Genomic DNA, 18,713 nt, shown 5'->3' with positions numbered 1-18,713 from the left:
GAGAGACGGCTAGGGACCGCGCAAGGGCAGACGGAGAGAGGGACAAGGAAGCTGGTGGCTCACCGCGCGGCTATGGAAAGCCCTTGACGGCTTAGGAGCAGAAGCGCGCGCCGGAGAGGAGGAAGATCGCCGGCGACCGAGGTGGAAGGGGCGGCTCGATCCGTGGCCTGCGGTGCTCCTCGAGCTCGATGGCGAGGCGTAGTCGAGGTAGGTCGCCGGCGCGTCTCGTGGACGTGCGGGCGAGGCGCGGGGTGGCCGGTGGTCGCGGCTATGGCGCAGCCATGGCGACGGTGGCGCTCGGTGGTGAACGGGGAACGAGGGGGAAGGCGAGGTGGATTTGAGGGGAGAGTGAGAGGCGGAGAGCGGGGCGAGTGGGAGAGGGGCCCGAGGAGGCGGGGGCGCTGGCGACCTTATCCCCTCCTCGACGCCGGCGAGGGGGTCCGGCGGGGACGCGCCCCTGTTCCGACCCTGGTCGGGGGAACAGGGAAGGGGAGAGAGCGACCGGGGGAACGGGCCGGTTCGGCCGGATGGGCCAGGTGGGCCGGCTTGCTGGGAGGTGGGCCGCCTGGTCCAGTGGGTGGGGGGGGGGGGTTCTCTTTTTTTTTGGTTTTGTTTTTCTATTTTTTGTATTTTCTTTTCTTTTATTTATTTACTTTTCTGTTTTAAATCATTTTAAATTATTTAGGCATTTTATAAAAATGTGTTTACTACACTACATTTATCTATGTAATATTTAGTACAAACCGAACATTTTTATTTTAATGTTTGAAAACTTTTATTATTTACCAAACTTTGAATTTGAATTTTGGACCGGTTTTGATCTAACGATAGATTAGCAGCAGTAACCGTGGTGACGTGGCACCATTAGCGTGGGATCACTGTAGCTTAATTATCCGGGCGTCACAGGCGGGTGGGGAGGCTAGGAGGCCGAAAAGTGGGATTACACCGTGCATCGATATGCAGGAGCTATTCACAGGCACTAGTGCTGATGGTTCTTTGGCCATGAACCAGCATACATGCACAATTGATTCTGGTGACTCGGACAATGATGAAGGGTTGTATTATCTTAACTGCTATCCACAGTATGAGGGCCCTCTTGAGGAGGATTTTGACACTTTGCCAACAACACATTGACCTAAAAGACCTCCAGTACCTGTAGGTGGTGATAATTCATCATCTAGCACTAGCCGAGTTGGTAAGAAGCGCCCAAGAGGTAGCAGGTCGCCTACTAAGAAGCCACCAAAAACCAAGAGTCGTTTCGTGGAGTCCGCTGAAGAAATCAACTCTACATTGAGGTCACTCCAGCAATCCCTTGTTGCCGCTCCTCCTCCAATGCCCCAAGTCGTTGATCCTTATGCTAGTTTATGGAAGAGGTTGGAGGAACTCCCAATTACCACAGATCAAAGAATTAATGTTGGTGTGCACTTATCTTGCAAGGACAATGAAGGTTTGCGAGGTTGGTTATGCAGTGCAAGTGACAAAACTTTTGAAACTTGGGTTTGCAAGTTCTTTGCTGACAAAGATCATCTTTAGAAGATAGCAACCTGTGAAGTCTCTAGTTGTTAACTTGTGATGTCTAGAAGTTGGCAACTTGTGAAGTTTAGAAGATGGCAACTTTTGGTATTTAGGAGATGAACTTGTGCTACGGCTACTACTTTTGGGAAGTAGATCTTTTGATGTGTGGTGAAACACTTTAATGTAACTTGGCCAGAACTTATGCTATTGCTATGACTATCACTTGACTTTATAATGATGGCCGGAACTTGCACATATCTATCTTATTTTCTATCTTGATTATGAATTTGTAGTTTTGAATTATTTTGTACAGATGGAATTAATAGAAAATGCTCCATGTTATTTTTATGGTTATTATTATTGCGACAGAATCTTCTTACATTTACTGGAGCATGTTGTAGTATGATTGCTTTGCAAGACAAATGGCAAGTAATCTCATCACTCCAGCAGTAAGGTGATTCTAACCACCTGTGGCAGGAAACCAAACGCAAACCATAACTTTTTGCCAAACACTTATGGAAGCCATCCAAACACACGCCACACAAAATCTGCCACACCTAACCTAAGGCATGGCTACCAACCAAACAGTTTGATTTTGCCACACATCAAAAGATGTATGTGGTAGAAATTTTGGCAATGGTAGCTGGAAATGTGCCCAAAAATGGACCTTCTTCGCTACGGTCAACAGGAGCAAAGCGTGCCGGGCAACCGGGCCTAGCCCCAACCAGATTGTCACCCTCCTCCCGGGGTGGCGCTTTCCCCGCCGACTTCCACCTCCGTCCCCGCCTCGCCCTCGCAATGCCTCCTCGCCGGGACCGCAACCGTGGCCACATACGTCCGCCTCTCGACCCTCCGCCTCTCGGACTCCTCGAACCCTAACCGTGTCCCACCTTGCAGTCGTAGGGCAAGCAGGAGCAGGAGTCGGCCACTCCCACCCCCGCCCCCTCGTCCACGGCCGCCGGGGGCATGGAGAAGAAGACGACCCTCTCGTCCCGCAACACAGCAGGGGCGGCGTCTTCGTCCCCCATGGCCGCTCTCCGCTATGTTCAAGGAGTTCTCGTTAGACAGCAACGCGCGCCTTCGCCGCGGCGCGGACCCGGGCCACCTTCTACCCCAAGTTCAAGAACGAGGAGTCCGATCAGGAGGTGCGTGCCTGGTTTGGGTTCCCCTGACTGATCATCCGGGTGTCTGTTGAAAAATTGCTCGTTGCTTCCATCACCGCGTGATAACACAGATGTCTCCTGAGTAGCTGTGGGGGAGGGAACCGTTCGCTGTTCATGCATGGTCGTTTGATGCTTGTGAGCTGTGGAGACCTTGATGGGTTTGATTAACACAATCTCATCTATTGTTCTTAATGAAAACATATTAATGAACTGACCACACAGTAGATATTTTTAGTAACAGTGGGTTTTGGCTTGTGGCGGTCTCTTATTCCCATTTGGTAAATGGAATATTAGCTCTAAATTTTTACTGTGCGTCTGTGACCCCACCTGTGCTATTGGAGACAAGAACCCGAATGATTGAGATGGTGTCACATGGATTACCTAGCATGGAGGTATATCTAATTCTCATTTTATCCCATCTAATTATTTCTTGGTTCTAGTTTGGGAACTAAATCTAGAGCCCATACTGATTGTTCGATGTTTTACCCTGCTGCCTAAAAAGAAGAAGTGTTTATCCCGCTTAAGATATTTTGTTCTCTTCAGGTTCCGCTCAAGCATTCAGGGTCTCTGTGTGCATGTATGCTGCTGGTGCATATGCCAAGAACGGCTTTGGAAATATGTACGTTCTGCTCTTTTATCTGCATTAATTCTTGAGCTATTTGTGTTCTGACTGATGGCAAGATTCTGCTTATAGCTACACTGATGTGGGTGTTTTTGTTCTGGGTCGCTTTTTGTCATGAAGCTTGTGGGAGGGGGCTTGGTGGGCCGGGGCGATCAGAAGCGGGCATGCTCGGTGGGACGACAACAGCGCGGGCGCCACCGTTTCCGTCGGCGGCGGTGCGTGGTTCGCGAGCGAAGGATGAGGGGGCTTGGTGGGCCAAGGCGGTCAGAAGCAGGCATGGCAATAATTTAGACTGCCGCAAAGCCCCCTGTTTGTCTCCGGTTTGCGAGAGAAAAATGCTCCCGGACCATCATGCAGACCGATATTGGTACACGTTAGATGACTTTCACTGTTCGGACATATGCAGGCCATATGAGGTCGGCGTTGGAGATGCCCTTATTGGATGGAGAGAAAAATGGATTATATATTTTTTGACATGGAGAAAAACGGATGGTTTTGAGTGTATGTGTCTATTTATATGGAAATATATATCCTACCACCTTGGTAGTTATCCTCATGTCCCATATACTATCATGTGGTAATATATGTACTACTTTATCATTCTAAGTATGTTTATATACACTATATATGAGATATTTCAAGGCAAACTACACGAAAAATATTTGTGTGAATCCATAGTTTTTGTATATTTTGAAAATACCTTCATATTTATATGTATAAAATAATATAAAAACAGTGCATACTACCTAAAAAGTATCCAAATGATAACGCCCACACGTGTGGCATGTTTGCACATCGCCCACACGCCTTGATCCACGTTGATTCTGTTTTGCACGAATCCTAAAGGAATCTGTTAGAATCTGAGTGCCACGTGGGCATCTTCGTGTGTGTGGGCGTTGGAGAGTTCGCCCACACGCCCCGCAACATGCTGTTTGCCAGCTGCGCTGTGTGGACGAACTAGTTTCTGCGCACACAGGCACCACCTAGTCCACGCGCGTGTGGGCGAACTGCTTTTCGCCCACACAACACACGTACATTGTTGAATTGGCAACTGCACTTGCGCGTACGTGGCAACTAGGTAAATACACATTGCAACTATGATTCGTTGCTACACGGCAACTGCAGTTGCGCATATGTGCCAACCAGATAAACACACATGGCAACTGTGATTAACCATACATGGCAACTATGATTGGACCATACGTGGCAACTAGGTAAACACACATGGCAACTATTGTTTGACCATATGTGGTAAGTAGTTAATCACACACGGCAACTATGGTTTGATTACACGCGGCAACTACCATAAATTACACATGACAACTATAGTTAACCTAAACAGAGAGAGTTGCCATGCTTTTACAACTACATTTGCCATCCCGGATAACTACATCTGCCATCCCGCATGGCAACTAAATCGTCATCCCACGGGTACCTAACGTAGCTGCGGCATGACATGTGGGCATGTTTGCTTTGTGCCACACGCGGGGGTGGGAATGAGTAGTACTTTGTTGGGCGTGTGGTACGAAGTAGCTGCGCCCACACGTGTGGGCAACTCTAATGTCCACCCACACACACAGCCCGTGTGGGCTGCCTCCTGCTCACGTCACACACGGTGTGTGGGTCGATGTCTAGCATGCCACACGCGTGTGCGTTATCAGGACCCAAAAAGTATGATATATACTATCCAAATATTCTTATATAATATATACTACACGTACATACTCTCGATTTTCATAGACACTAAATACAACATATAAAACTCATGTGAGCATAACTATCGGTGGTAGAAAACATTTAAAGGATGATATATATTCATCACCCAGGGTGCAGAATAAGTTATTCTTCACCCAAGGTAATTTTACAATCGTTTCATAAATAAATTACGTTTGAAATAAAAATAGTTACATTCATCTTGATTCACTACGTAAAATTTGGCATAAGAAAGCAAAAATATAGGTCATAAGATAAAAAAATGCATTTTATGTATATTTTACACTATGTTTTTACGTTTGTAATTTTACGTAATATAAAATATTTTTTACGGTGACTATATATTTTCTTACGATCTATTTTTATGTATAAAATAAGAAAAAATTTACGGAACGTAAAATTATGGTGCATTGCTATTAAAATAGAGGGGGTGAAGAATAACTATTCCTCACCCAGGGTGATGAATAGTCATATATATATACATATACATATTTAATATTTTCTAAGGATATATACATATAATTAATGTATTGTAAGGATATATATTGCTTACAATTAATGTATTCTAAGTCCATGCAAAAAATATTAATGTATCCTAAGTAATCTTTTGTATTGGTAGACATATATTTGGAGGTTGGTATTCTATCCCTAAATTGAATTTCCTTCTCTCTCTCTCTCTCTCTCTCTCTCTCTCTCTCTCTCTATATATATATATATATATATATATATATATATATATATATATATATATATCTCTATCTCCCACTCTCTCATATATATAGTGTACTCCGATCAGAAAACATACACACACACTCCCCAAGGAAGTATTTGCAATTTCAATTGCATCGTCTTGATGGCCAAACGCACCGGCCTTGCTCATGCACCAACACTGTTCTCGCTGCTGCTTCTGATGTGCTTTGCTACCCATGTACATTGTAAGCCACGCCATGAGTTACTAGTATTTTCCCTTCTCGCAGTAACAAGATCTTTTGCTAATACTATAGCCGCATCAAAATGATACAACTGAAAAAGAGCTTAACCCTTGTATATGCAAACTAGTATGCCCTACTCGTGCATATTTGCCTTTATAAAAAATGCTAGCTTGTTCTCTAGTTGATTGTGCACTACCACAAAGTTTGTTCATAGCTTATTCCTGTTCCGATTTAGGTGTGTGCATACACCTTGCTAGATCCATAATCGTCATTCAACTTGGTAACCAACGGAGATTTATGGATATTAACGGTTGATATATATTTTTTGTCCTGTAGGCCGAATCATGGATGACAAAGTCAACAAGAAGATTAATTTACCACATGGATTGTGCGTGCATAAGCATGGTATAGACTGCTCAGGCTCATCTTATTGCGATTGTTGTTTAGCAAACAACCTCTGCTATGTTTCATTGGACCAATGCATGGATGCGTGCAAAAATACATACCCTTATTCAGGCGCATTGGCCACGTCGGCCCATCCTCCTTTGCCATCCCATACATCCTGATCAATTTGATGATGTTCCAAGTGATCGTGCCAATGTGCCAGCTGATGCGCAATTTGGAAATAAAGAACAATGTTGTGATTTTTTTACTGATGAAGTTCAACCGCTCATCGTTACCATTGTATATATTGTGTTAGTTTTGTTGGAGTCAGTTTCACCGCAACCATAAATCGTCTCCGAAACAAACAAACAAAAAATATGATGCTAGAACCGCTTATTAATGACAATCAACAAGAGTCTACATGCAATAGTCTTAATTTTGTTTTCAAAGGCATTATCAGTTTTTTTAAGAATTATGCATTATCAGTTTCGAGATATCAGGGCGCAAAAACTATATACTATGTATGTGGTGTGTAATAATGTATGTACTGTCTAAATCATCAACAATTAATATGGATCGAACATGTGCCCATAAATGGACCAGCCCAACCCAACCCGATTCTCTGGCCCTCCCCTGGGCCCTGGCCCTGCAGCTCGCAGCCCGTCGATCCGTGCCCGCCCCTTTGCCAAAATGAAGAAAAAAACAGTCAACCGAAGGTCCTTACACCGCCAAATCCTCCGGAACACGCCGTGCGCCGCGCCGGTGGCGCCGCTTTCCCCGCCGACTTCCAGCCCCGCCCCCGCCCCTCGCAATGCCTCCTCGCCGCGAACGCGTATGCCGCCTCTCGACCCTGCTCCTCCTCTCCGGCTCCCCTAACCCTAACCGCATCTCTCGTCACAGGGCAAGCAGGCGCAGCACAGGGCCGCTCCCACCCCCGCACCCTCGTCCACGGCCGCCGGGGGCATCGAGGAGAAGATGGACCCTGTGCCCCCCACCACGGACGTCGCAGGGGCCGCGGCCGGGCAGGGCGGCACCGGCGACGAGCTCTCCGCTCTGCTTAAAGAGTTCTTGCTAGACAGCAGCAGCACCTTCGCCGAGGCACGGATCCGGGCCACCTTCTACCCAAGTTCGAGAACGAGGAGTTAGATCAGGAGGTGTGTGCTTGGTTGGTTGGGTTCCCCTCATCATCTCGGTGTTTGTTGAATAGCTCGTTGCTTCACAACACAAGTGACAAATCTACTAACACTGTTTAGTAAACCTGATCAATATTCTTAGACTCGCCTCTAAGAATAGCTCAAGTGTTGTTTGTGATCATGTTTTCCGGATCTTGAGATATCGTTAAGTGTAATGATAGTATCAAAACAACATTAAGAATATGACGTTAGAAGAACGATCGTACTGGGTCGACCCAAGACTTGTTTGTTATACTTTGAGATGCAATCGTCAGAAGTCAATTGTTATAGCACGAGGTGTTAACGTGTGATTTAGTTCCTTAGACCATGAGAGTATCGCAGTCACTTCTTGCCATACGATGGACCTTGAGGTTTCTCAACCGTCATCTGTAACATGATGATCATTACGACAACTTACAGATTCATCAAAAAGTTTGACAAAGGGCTAGATAGCTCAAGAGTGAGATTTGCTCCTCCGACAATGAAGAGATATTCTTAGGGCCCTCTTGGTGTAACGACATCCATCATCGTCTAGCCAGACACAGGTGACTAGGTCACGGAGATGCCACAACATGTCAACAAGAAAGAAGAACAAAACCAGTAATGAGGAGACCGGCATAGTGAGCATGAGAATGATTCAATATGATATCAATACATCTCACCTCGGGTTTTGTAAATTATCATGAAGCAAAGGGAATAGCACATTATAACCAAAGGTTCACTCGAATGTCATTCTTGTATTCATAGGGATCGATATGTATGTCCCCAGTTCCGCTATCGATCATTGAATGAATGGTGTTTTATACATGTCTATGTTTTACCGAACCTATAGGGTCACAAGCTTAAGGTAATCATGATCTGCTGAGTGTTAGTACGATGGTAATAATGAGAATACATTTTGTGAAATAATTTCACTAATATTTGAAATAGTTTCGAGAGGAACCGGAAGCGTTTCAGGGTCAGCGGAAGGGTTCCAGAGTTTATGGGTAATATCGGGTATTTCTCGTAAATAATATATAGGTGGAAATTTTTTTGGTGATATTAAATTAATAATAAAAGGGTGTATCAATAGTTAGGAGGGTTTTATATTTAACTTAATATCAACAGGCCTTAAAAGGCCAAGTGTTGGAAGGAATATTAGGCCGCAAGTGCTCGATATAGGTGGAGCCCCCTCTCCCCATGGAAGGGAGAGAGGGGAGGCCGGATTGGAGGGGGAAACACCCTCCTCTTGGCCGGCCAAGGAGGGAACTCCCTCCCTTGTGGCACCCCTCCTCCTCCTCCTCCTCAAATCTATATATACTAGAGGTTTTGGTGACTTTAGTACATAGGTTTTGGAGCATCCTCTAGTTCTCTAGTCTACTTGTTCCAATTAAAGCTAGATTTAGTTTATCTAATCCTCATAATTAGAAGCCAAGTGTGGTTCTAATCTCCTCCCTCTAATTTTTCGACAATGATTAGCTCTGGACGGCAAAGCGCTGCCGGATCGTGAAGACCGTACGCTTGCAATCTGTGGAGAGGCTATGCTTTCGGTCTTCTGTTCGAGGGACTGTTCGTAGGCGATTCAAGGGATCGTTCACCTACGGTTCGAGCGACTCCAAGTACGATCTACACCGACTCGACTTCTCCTACTGCAACTCGAAGTCGGTAACGATTTGATCAAACCGTTATTGCATCTTCATAGTGTTCCTGGTTGATCGTAGGACGATTTTTTTTGTTTTCTACCACGTTTCCGAACTATGGCATCATGAGTGGTTCTATGGGTAGATACAGGTTTTCGTCTAGATCAAGGGTTTGATGAGCTTGGTATGCTTCCTCCCGGGTGTTTCTTCGGTTTAGTTCATTGACGGCATGATGTAGTTTTCTACAAAGTTTTGACACTCAATTGGCTCTGGTTGTCGACGATCTGCTAACAGTTCTTTTGGCTTCATCATGGTCAAGAATAGTGAACTGTCGCAAACATGAGAGGGCGATGAAGATGTTCGATCTTCTTGGGGGTCACGCGTATTGACGAAGTTCAGTGTTGGGCTAGAGATTTTTAATTAAGTCTCTTCCCTCACACACCTAAAAAATTAATCTAGCAACAAGAATTATTGCCTTAATGATGGTTTGTGTTTGTGTCTATATATATATATATGTTGTATTTTTCTATATATATAATTAATGTAGTCTAAGAAAAAATAATATGATTAATGTATTCTAAGGATATACATTGGTTACAATTAATATATTCTAAGTAATCATATACTTCTCTCTCTCTCTCTGCTTCTTTCTCTCTCTCACACTCTCTCTCGTGTATATATATGGAAACAATATGTAGATAGAGCAAGCATATTGTAGTGTACTTCGATCAGAAAACATACATACACACTCCCTAAGGAAGAATTTGCAATTTCAATTGCATCATCTTGATGGACAAGCGCACCGGCCTTGCTAATGCACCAACACTGCTCTCGCTGCTGCTTCTGATGTATTTTTCTATCCATGTACATTGTAAGTCACGTCCTGAGTTACTAGTATTCCCTCTTCTCGCCATAACGAAATCTTTAGCTAATATTATAATTGTATCAAAATGATAGAAATGAAAACGAGTTTAACCCTCGTCTCTGCAAACCAGTATGCCCTACTCGTGCATATTTGTCTTTACAAATAATGATAGCTTGTTCTCTAGTTGATCGTGGACTACCACAAAGTTTGTACGTATGTAATTTATTCATGTTCCGATTTAGGTGTGTATACGCCTTGCTAGATCCATAATCGTCATTCGATTTGGTAACTAACGGAGACTTGTGGATATTAACGGTTGATATATATTTTTTGTCCCATAGGCCGAATCATGGATGACCAAGTCAACAAGAAGATTAATTTACCACATGGACTGTGCGTGCATAAGAATGGTCTAGACTGCTGTTTACTAAACGACTTCTGCTATATTTCATTGGACCAATGCATGGATGCGTGCAAAAAAAGTACATATTCTTCTCCAGGCGCATCGGCGACGCCGGCCCATCCTCCTTTGCCATCCCATACATCCTGATTAGTTTTATCGTGTTCCAAGTGATCATGCTAACGCGCCAGCTCATGCGCAATTTCAAAATAAAGAACAGTGTTGTGATTTTTTTCTGCTAATGAAGTTCAACCGCTCATCGTTATCATCGTATATATTGTGTTGGTTTTGTTGGAGTCCTTTTCACCGGAACCAGTAAATCGTCTTTGAAAAAAAAAGATGATGATAGAACAGCTTATTAATGACAATCATCGATAATCTATATGCAATAGTTTTAAATTTTTTTCCAAGGCATTATCAGTTTCGAGAGGTCAGGACGCAAAAACTATATATTATGTTTTTTTAGTGCTATATATTATGTATGTGGTACGTATGCATGTAGTAGTACACTACAATAGTAGACTTTAAGTAGGGTATAGAGGAAAGAACTGCCTCCCGGATCGCACGCTCGGGCGACTCCGGAGGCCCCCTCGAACCTAGCCAGCAGCACATCCTTCCCAGATCTGTACTCACCGCCGTCGTTGCCGGCCACAGATACAGCGGCGGCGGCGCTGCCCTTTCACCAAAGGTGGAGGGTGTGTGGTGGCTCCAGCCTACCTTCTCCGCGAGCGCAGAGGACAACGGCACCGAGAGGAGCTGTTTGGCGGAGGCGGAGGCGCTCGCCACTGTGGGGCTCTATGCCGTGGCTTGGATCATAGCCCGTCGCCGGCGCGCGCCATCATTGGGAGTGTGACCTGGGCGTTGTCCTCCCGCGCGCGGTCCTGCCCAAGGATCTGGATCCGCTGCCCCTGATCCGTGATGTGTGGGAGGGGCCCAGGGACGGGCATGACCGGCGGCTAGTGGTAATCCGGCTAATGGCTGGCGCCGGGAAGCTCGGTCTGCCCAGGTCATCGCTGCCCTCACTGCTGCCGCGACCACGCGGGAGTCCAGAAATCCTCGTCCATGCGGACGGCGCGGCGGTCAGGTCTGTTGTCTGGCAGCCACAGCTTCGGCATCCTTCATGATTGATCCGATGTGACTACCTTGATTCAGATCTGGACAGCTTGGTTGCGGTGATCCACATCCAATTGGCTGTGTGCTATAGCGACTCCTACGGCTCCACGATGTCGACGGTCAACGGAAAGTCTATTTTCCAGGCTAATGGTTGACTTCGATGGTGAGATGCAAATTATGGGTAGCGACTTGACGCAAAGGAATGGTTGTGCAACGACAACAATCACATCGCATGTAGTTGTTGGGATCGTGGAGAAGTGGTATACCTGGGTGAAAGCCTAGGTCTGGCCAATTGGTATACCTGGCAATGATGATGTTTTTCTTATATTGTTACCTTGTTGAAGCTCGGTTATGCTCGGACTGATTTTTAGGGTGAAAATCTAGATTCTAGCATTTGTTGTTGGATCCGATGACGACGGTGCTTGAGCGCCGCTCCCTTTCTGAAGGCGTCGCTGTTGAAGAAATTCGTTGTCTATGTGGTGTCATGAGATAGTTGGTGCGGATATGGTCATTGTCGTAATTTGCCGATCGTGGATATGATCGCTTGGGTTTTAATTTTTCATCGCCTACGCATAGCTTTGGTCGCATGTGACTTTGCTATTTGCTGGCGTGTTGTGTGTGTTGGTGTTGACTGTGTGCATCCTAATTATGCAGAGGCCGGGTGTGTGCTTATTGTGTTTGTATCCTCTTGATGCTTCATTATGAGCTAATAAAATCCGCCCTTTATCAAAAAAAAGTAGATGTGCCCAGAAATGGGCCTTATTCACTATGGACAACAGCCCAAACCCAACCCGATTCTCTCGCAGCCCATCGATCTGTGACCGCCCCTTTTTGCCTGAAAAGAAAAACAGTCAACCGAAGGTCCTTCCACCGCCAAATCCTCCAGAACACGCCGTGCGCCGCGCCGGCGGCGCCGCCGCCCCCGCCCCTCGCAATGGCTCCTCGCCGCGACCACGTGCGCCGCCTCTCCACCTCCTCCTCCCCTCTCCGGCTCCCCGGACCCTAACCGCGTCTCTCCTCGCAGGGCAAGCAGGCGCAGCACAGGGCCGCTCCCACCCCCGCCCCCTCGTCCACGGACGCCGGGGGCATCGAGGAGAAGATGAACCCTGCGCCCCCCAACACGGACACCGCACGGGCCACGGCCAAGCAGGGCGGCGCCGGCGACGAGCTCTCCGCTCTGTTCAACGAGTTCTCGCTAGACAGCAGTAGCACCTTCGCCGAGGCGCGGATCCGGGCCACCTTCTACCCCAAGTTCGAGAACGAGGAATCCGACCAGGAGGTGCGTGCTAGGTTGGGTTCCCCGCAGCATATGGGTGTTTATTGAATAGCTCATTAGCTCGGTGCTTCACAACACAAGTACTGTATGTCTTTAACAGAGCTGCAGAGACCTTGGGTTCGATCAATACAAACGTATTTATCGTTCTTAATGAAGTTATATTGATGAACAGACTGTACAGTAGACCATTTTAGTAACAGCGAGTTCTGGCTCATTTGGGGTCTCTTATCCCCATTCAGTAAATTGGATATTAACTCTAGAATCTGTACTGTGACTCCCCTGTGTGATTGCAGTCAAGAACCCGGATGATTGAGATGGTGTCGCATGGATTAGCTACCATGGAGGTATATCTAATTCATCATGTTTTTCCTTCTTATTAACTGTTCTAAAATTAGAGCTTATACTGATTGTTTGATGTGTTTACCCTGCTGCCTAAAAAGAAGTGTTTTTCCTGCTTAAGATATTTTGTTTTCTTCAGGTTACGCTCAAGCATTCAGGGTCTTTGTTCATGTATGCTGGTAACCGTGGTGGTGCATATTCCAAGAACAGCTTTGGAAATATGTACGTTTTGCTCTTTTATCTGCATTATTCTTGAGCTATTTGTGTTTTGACTGAAGGCAAAATTCTGCTTATAGCTACACTGCTGTGGGCATTTTTGTTTTGGGTCGCTTGTTTCGTGAAGCTTGGGGGAGAGAAGCTCCTAAGATGCAAGCGGAATTCAATGATTGTCTCGAGGTATTCCACACCCAATGCAGGTTTTGTCAAGAATTTAATGTGTTGACTTCTGTTTTCCATGTTCATGTGTCTGTTAGCCTTTCAGTACTTGATACACGTCAATTCTTTAGCACACAGTATGGGTGCAACTAGGGGAATATTATTTTCTTATATATATTTTTGCACATGTATTTTAGTCAGCATGGCTCTTTAATTTGTCATCTTTCTTAATTAGTACAAACTCACATAAGCAAATATAAAATCTAAAGCCTAGCTATTAAATTACAACACGATTTGGTGCTTAGTTGACTGTTGGAGCTAGTTTGTTGGAATTAAGCACAAACAATCCTTTGTGCCTTTTGTTGTCAGCAGTTCTCTTAAGATTTTTGATTTTGCCTCTGTTTTGTGCTTCTAGAAAAACCGAATAAGCGTTTCAATGGAACTTGTCACGGCTGTACTAGGAGACCATGGGCAAAGGCCTAAGGATGATTATGGTATGCCTATTTTTCTCCTGACTAAATAGTGCTCAGTGTATACTTTGTTTGCCATTGTTAGTTCATTCTGATATTGTATTCAGGCTATAAATGATGTATTATCCTTTCATTTTCCTTCTGAACTATGAAGTCATTTGCTGCATTTGTTCCAGTTCATCAATTTCCACATTATCAATTCTATTTTGGCTTTTGTAGCTGTGATTACAGCTGTGACGGAATTCGGTCATGGCAAGCCTCAGTTCTACTCTACTCCAGAGTTGATTAAATTTTGTCGGGCATGGCGCCTACCAACAAACCATGTCTGGCTATTCTCCACGAGGTGCCTATCTGATAACTTTATGTGGGAAGTTTTCTGTCCAGAGTGTGTGGCTGACTTGCTTAAATGGGAGACACCTCATGTAGTTGCACTATACAGAAGACCTCCTAACCACTTTTTAATTTTGACATGTCATGTTTTGCAATCATCCAATGTTTCGAAAACAAATGCAGTGTTATTATGTTTCCACAGTAAGTGTTGCTTGAATACGATGATCAACCAATGTTACTGAATTCTTTACATTGATGTGCATCCTTTGAATTATAGCCTATTGGAGCTCTTCAGTGCACTGTCTGTATTGCATTATTGCTAGAAATTGTTCAACAGCTAGGTTCTTTTTTGTGTCTATGTCACTGTGCCGCTATTTTCATGTCATTCATCTATTTGATTGCATGCAAGTATCACTCTCAGATGAACGTACATATGCATTCCGCTCATAACATTATTATGCTTTCTGTTTACATCTCCATTAGGAAATCTGCCACTTCATTCTTTGTTGCCTACGACGCATTGTGTGAAGAGGGGACGGCCACACCCGTTTGCAAAGTCCTTGGTAAAATTGCTGATATATCCGTGCCAGGTATGACTATCTCGAAAATGTATTTTTTGTTTGCCTGGCACTCTTTATCTTTTACTGCTGCTCTAAACTAGACTGTACATTTTCATCTCTCCCCATCATTGAAGTACTGACTATTTGTTCTAGGGTCAAAGGATCATGTAATTGTGCAAGGTGAGATACTTGAAGGTCTGGTTGCCCGTATTGTCAGTCGCGAAAGTTCGGTTCAAATGGGAGTTCTGAGGGACTTTCGACAACGTTCATTAGACGGAGGTAGGCCACTATAATGAAGTTGTCTTGTTGTTTGAGTGAATATATGAGTTGTTTAAGGAGATTTCAGTTTATTTATAAATGACCTTGGCCAAGCTTTCATCTCTAATTTAATTTTCTTTAATTTTTTGAAGTCACCTAGTAAAACTTCCTCTCATCTGAAGAAAACCAGGCAACCTTTGTTGCTTTTATATTATACCACATGGTAGTGCTTTTCCTGTTAGTCACTTAGTCTGCTTCTGACTCTGAGCATGGTAAACTTTCAAACACTGATGCATATAGTCAATACATATTGTTGACCTGATAGTCCGATACATATACGGAGATTCACCATTTTCCAAATAAGTGCCTACGCAACTATATGTATTGTAACTATTTTTAATCAATAGCAAATATCATGGTTGGAACTGTAGATCACAGCGGTTGATCACATTTGACCAATTCTGCATAAGTGAATACAAAAGAAGTGATTCCAGCAAACATGAAAGTATGGAGTATGAACTTATGTTCAGCGGGTGGTTTTAAGTTCAACCTATCATTGGTGGTTCAAGTTCATATTAACAAAAAAGAGGAAACATCCACTCCTGGAAATGGGTGTCACTGATCTGGGAACCTTAATGTCAGTACACTATGATTCTATCCTAACAAAGATTTTCTGATGCATTTAAACATGTTCCGAGATTGTTTGATGCTTCTGAGCTGTGAATTTGTGAACACTTTATATGTTCTACTGATTCAGAAAGTTGCTATTATATGCAGGCGACTCTGATTTAGGACCAAGTTTACGAGAAATATGCGCTGCTAATAGGTCAGATGAGAAGCAGGTATTATTTAATGTTGTGAAGTGGTATTCCCATCTCCTTCATGACTTGTCTTAACTTTTGTATTGGTTCTACCTTGCTGTAACTTATATTTTTACATGACAGCGAATTAAAGCACTTCTGGAAAATGCTGGGTCATCATTGTGTTCAGACCACTGCGATTGGTTTGGAAACAGTGGTCTTGACGCTCAATCTCGAAATGCTGATAGATCAGTTGTCACTCATTTTTTGCAAGCACATCCCACGGACTATGCAACTAAGAAATTACAGGTTAGCAGATGTTATTGGTTCTTGTCCAACAATAGATTCTTCTTGACTGTAATAGGCATACTTCCATTTTAAATGCATGATAACTGCAACATCAGTAAGTCGATAGCTTGTTTGATGATAATTCGGTTCTTCATGTTCTGGACTGTACAGGAGATGATTCGTCTGATGAAGAAGAGAAATCTCCCTGCAGCTTTCAAATGTTACTGGAATTACCAAAAAATTGATTTTCTTTCAAATTATAACTTGCATTACAAGATGGTTATCCATGTGCACAAGGATTCTGCTTTTAGACGTTATCAGCAAGAGATAACGTAAGATTTTGCCATAGTTTATCTCTCATCTCCCTTCGCCATTTATGGTTACATACGCATACTAACTATTTGCTCTGCTTCCCTATACAACAAGTTCCTGTCTACCATGGTCATTTTCCTATACTATTAATGGCTTCTTAGTTCCCACGCCCGCCTTGTAATATGAAATGGAGAAAGTGTCTCATTAGCTTTCTCTTTTTGATATTTATTAGCTCTCATGAATCCTGCATTTTTCTTTCTAGGAAAAATCAAGAGTTGTGGCCACTGTACAGAGGTAAGATGAACATTTCGTTTCATAAAACTTTCACCTCTTTTGACAACTAATTCTCAGCTCTTGCAATTAGTACCTGTACCGATGCACCTTTGACTGACCTATGTTTCATTGTTAGGTTTCTTCATTGATGTAAACCTGTTCAAGGCTGCTGAACTTTCCAAAGACAGTAACGCTTTACCAGAAAATATCAATGGTGTTTTGAATTCAAGATCGTCAACTAAGGATGGTCTGGTTGATGAGGATTCAAATTTGATGGTTAAACTAAAATTCGTGACCTATAAGGTACTTTGCCATTGTTTTCAGCTTATTTTGGCACTTTGCTCGGTGGTCACTTGTTGAAATATGAACACTATGCTCTTTACCCTGGATTGGTTACTTTCTCTTTGGACTTCCTTTTCTTAACTAGATTTTCTGTTCCTGTGCATGGAAGATGAATATGTATCTTCTAACAACTTTCTTATATTTCTACCTGACAGATAAGGACGTTTTTAATTCGAAATGGCCTGTCCACCCTCTTCAAAGATGGCCTGTCTGCCTACAGAACGTACTACCTGAGGTATGTTGTGTAGGCCAATCTACTATACATGGCCACACAGATGTCTTTGAAATGCAAGGAATTTTCCTTGGGCAAGTCATGGTTTCATGCTAAGATTATAGACATATGCAATTGATGTAGCTGAGTTGTTTCCCCTGATATCAATGTTCCTGGATGTGTTAATAGGCAAATGGAGATCTGGGGAACATCAGCAAGTAAGCAAAAAGAGCTTGCCAAAATGTTGGACGAATGGTACATTGCTAATCCCCCTCCCTCTCTTCATAGCATATGTATCCTTACAAATGGTTTTGTTAATTCAATTGCTTTACCGGTTGGCAGGGCTGTCTACATCAGACGGGAGTGCGGGGATGCGCAACCGTCATCCTCGACATATCTTACTGAAGCTGAACCTTTCCTCGAACAGTACGCAAAGCGCAGCCCTGCAAACCTGGCTTTGGTAGGGGCTGCCGGTGGCTTGGTTCAAACAGAAGATGTCCTGGCCATACTCGATGCACGAAGAGACAAATAGGATGACCTTAAGAAGCCAGAACTTGGGGCAGCTCCTTCTAGTTTGCACTGACAAGAGACAAGCTCGAGAGTCTAGACGCCGTTGGTGAGGTAGCACCAAGCTTGCGGAATAGCGTGGCCGTTATAGAATCTGAGCGTCAGGTGCGGAGAATGGAAGAAAGAAACTTGGGCCGTCTCGGATGGGAGATGAGTGTGGCAGCACAGATTCAGGTAGAGGGATCTGTTCCCACTCCACCAAACATATAATCCTACTAACAGATGGATATAAAACATGACTTTTGCGGTAACGACCTAAGTCTTATCTGTTTCCAAATCTGCACAATGTTGATTACATGGCAACCCCTTCAAGACTGTCAGTATTTGATTAAATGAGAAACTTAAGACATCCCCTTCAAGCACAACCAAATATACTCCTCTCTCCGGTCCATATTAATTGTCGTTGATTTAATGCAAAGTTGTATTAAATCAATGACAATTAATGTGGATCGGAGGAAGTACATACGTCACCTAAAATAAATTACTTCATAGTATATGTCAAATCAGACCATCATAAACAGACCACAAAAAAAGAGATGAGGATGAAGTGAATCTGAACATCAAAGCCAAAAACTACACTAGCCCAAACTCAGTAAACACCTTCTGAACTTGCAAAGATACTTGACTGTCTTGTAGCTTGATCTTCATAACCAAGTAACACAGTGATCGGTGATGATAAAAGTAAAACAACGCAAGGATAATTCATCTACGTAGCTAGTTGGTTATGGTGGCGGAGAAGCCCCTCTTTAGCTAGATTGGGCTTCTTTACTACTTTATTTAACCTGGGGTTATGCCTAAAACCGGTATCTTATGA

General features: G+C 43.9%; 2 protein-coding genes across 3 annotated transcripts; both read left to right on the top strand.

Annotated features, from left to right (window-relative positions):
- The first annotated feature begins 5,866 nt into the window (after window positions 1–5,866).
- On the top strand, window positions 5,867–7,475 carry LOC120966777 (uncharacterized). The gene is made up of 2 exons (XM_040393307.1): window positions 5,867–5,941; window positions 7,230–7,475. Exons 1-2 carry the CDS (start codon window positions 5,867–5,869, stop codon window positions 7,473–7,475), a joined length of 321 nt encoding a protein of 106 aa, XP_040249241.1.
- A 4,889-nt stretch (window positions 7,476–12,364) lies between these two features.
- LOC109781691 (tRNA ligase 1) lies at window positions 12,365–18,150 on the top strand. Of its 2 annotated transcripts, none has more exons than XM_040391765.3 (17): window positions 12,365–12,453; window positions 12,523–12,777; window positions 13,068–13,118; window positions 13,253–13,335; window positions 13,410–13,509; window positions 13,904–13,982; window positions 14,178–14,301; window positions 14,772–14,878; window positions 15,002–15,127; window positions 15,884–15,948; window positions 16,051–16,215; window positions 16,366–16,526; window positions 16,769–16,800; window positions 16,916–17,082; window positions 17,277–17,356; window positions 17,522–17,587; window positions 17,675–18,150. In XM_040391765.3, exons 1-17 carry the CDS (start codon window positions 12,433–12,435, stop codon window positions 17,862–17,864), a joined length of 1,872 nt encoding a protein of 623 aa, XP_040247699.1. In that variant the 5' UTR covers window positions 12,365–12,432; the 3' UTR covers window positions 17,865–18,150. The 2 variants fall into 2 exon arrangements, with proteins under 2 accessions (XP_040247699.1, XP_040247700.1); XM_040391766.2 differs by having other exon boundaries at window positions 12,368–12,453; window positions 14,772–14,851.
- Window positions 18,151–18,713: the final 563 nt, after the last annotated feature.

The sequence above is a fragment of the Aegilops tauschii genome, chromosome 6, assembly GCF_002575655.3.
Source record: "Aegilops tauschii subsp. strangulata cultivar AL8/78 chromosome 6, Aet v6.0, whole genome shotgun sequence".
In the NCBI taxonomy this organism is placed as follows: Eukaryota; Viridiplantae; Streptophyta; class Magnoliopsida; order Poales; family Poaceae; genus Aegilops; species Aegilops tauschii.
The sequence above is the reverse complement of the archived record's forward strand: the minus strand, read 5'-3'. Positions and strand labels throughout refer to the sequence as shown.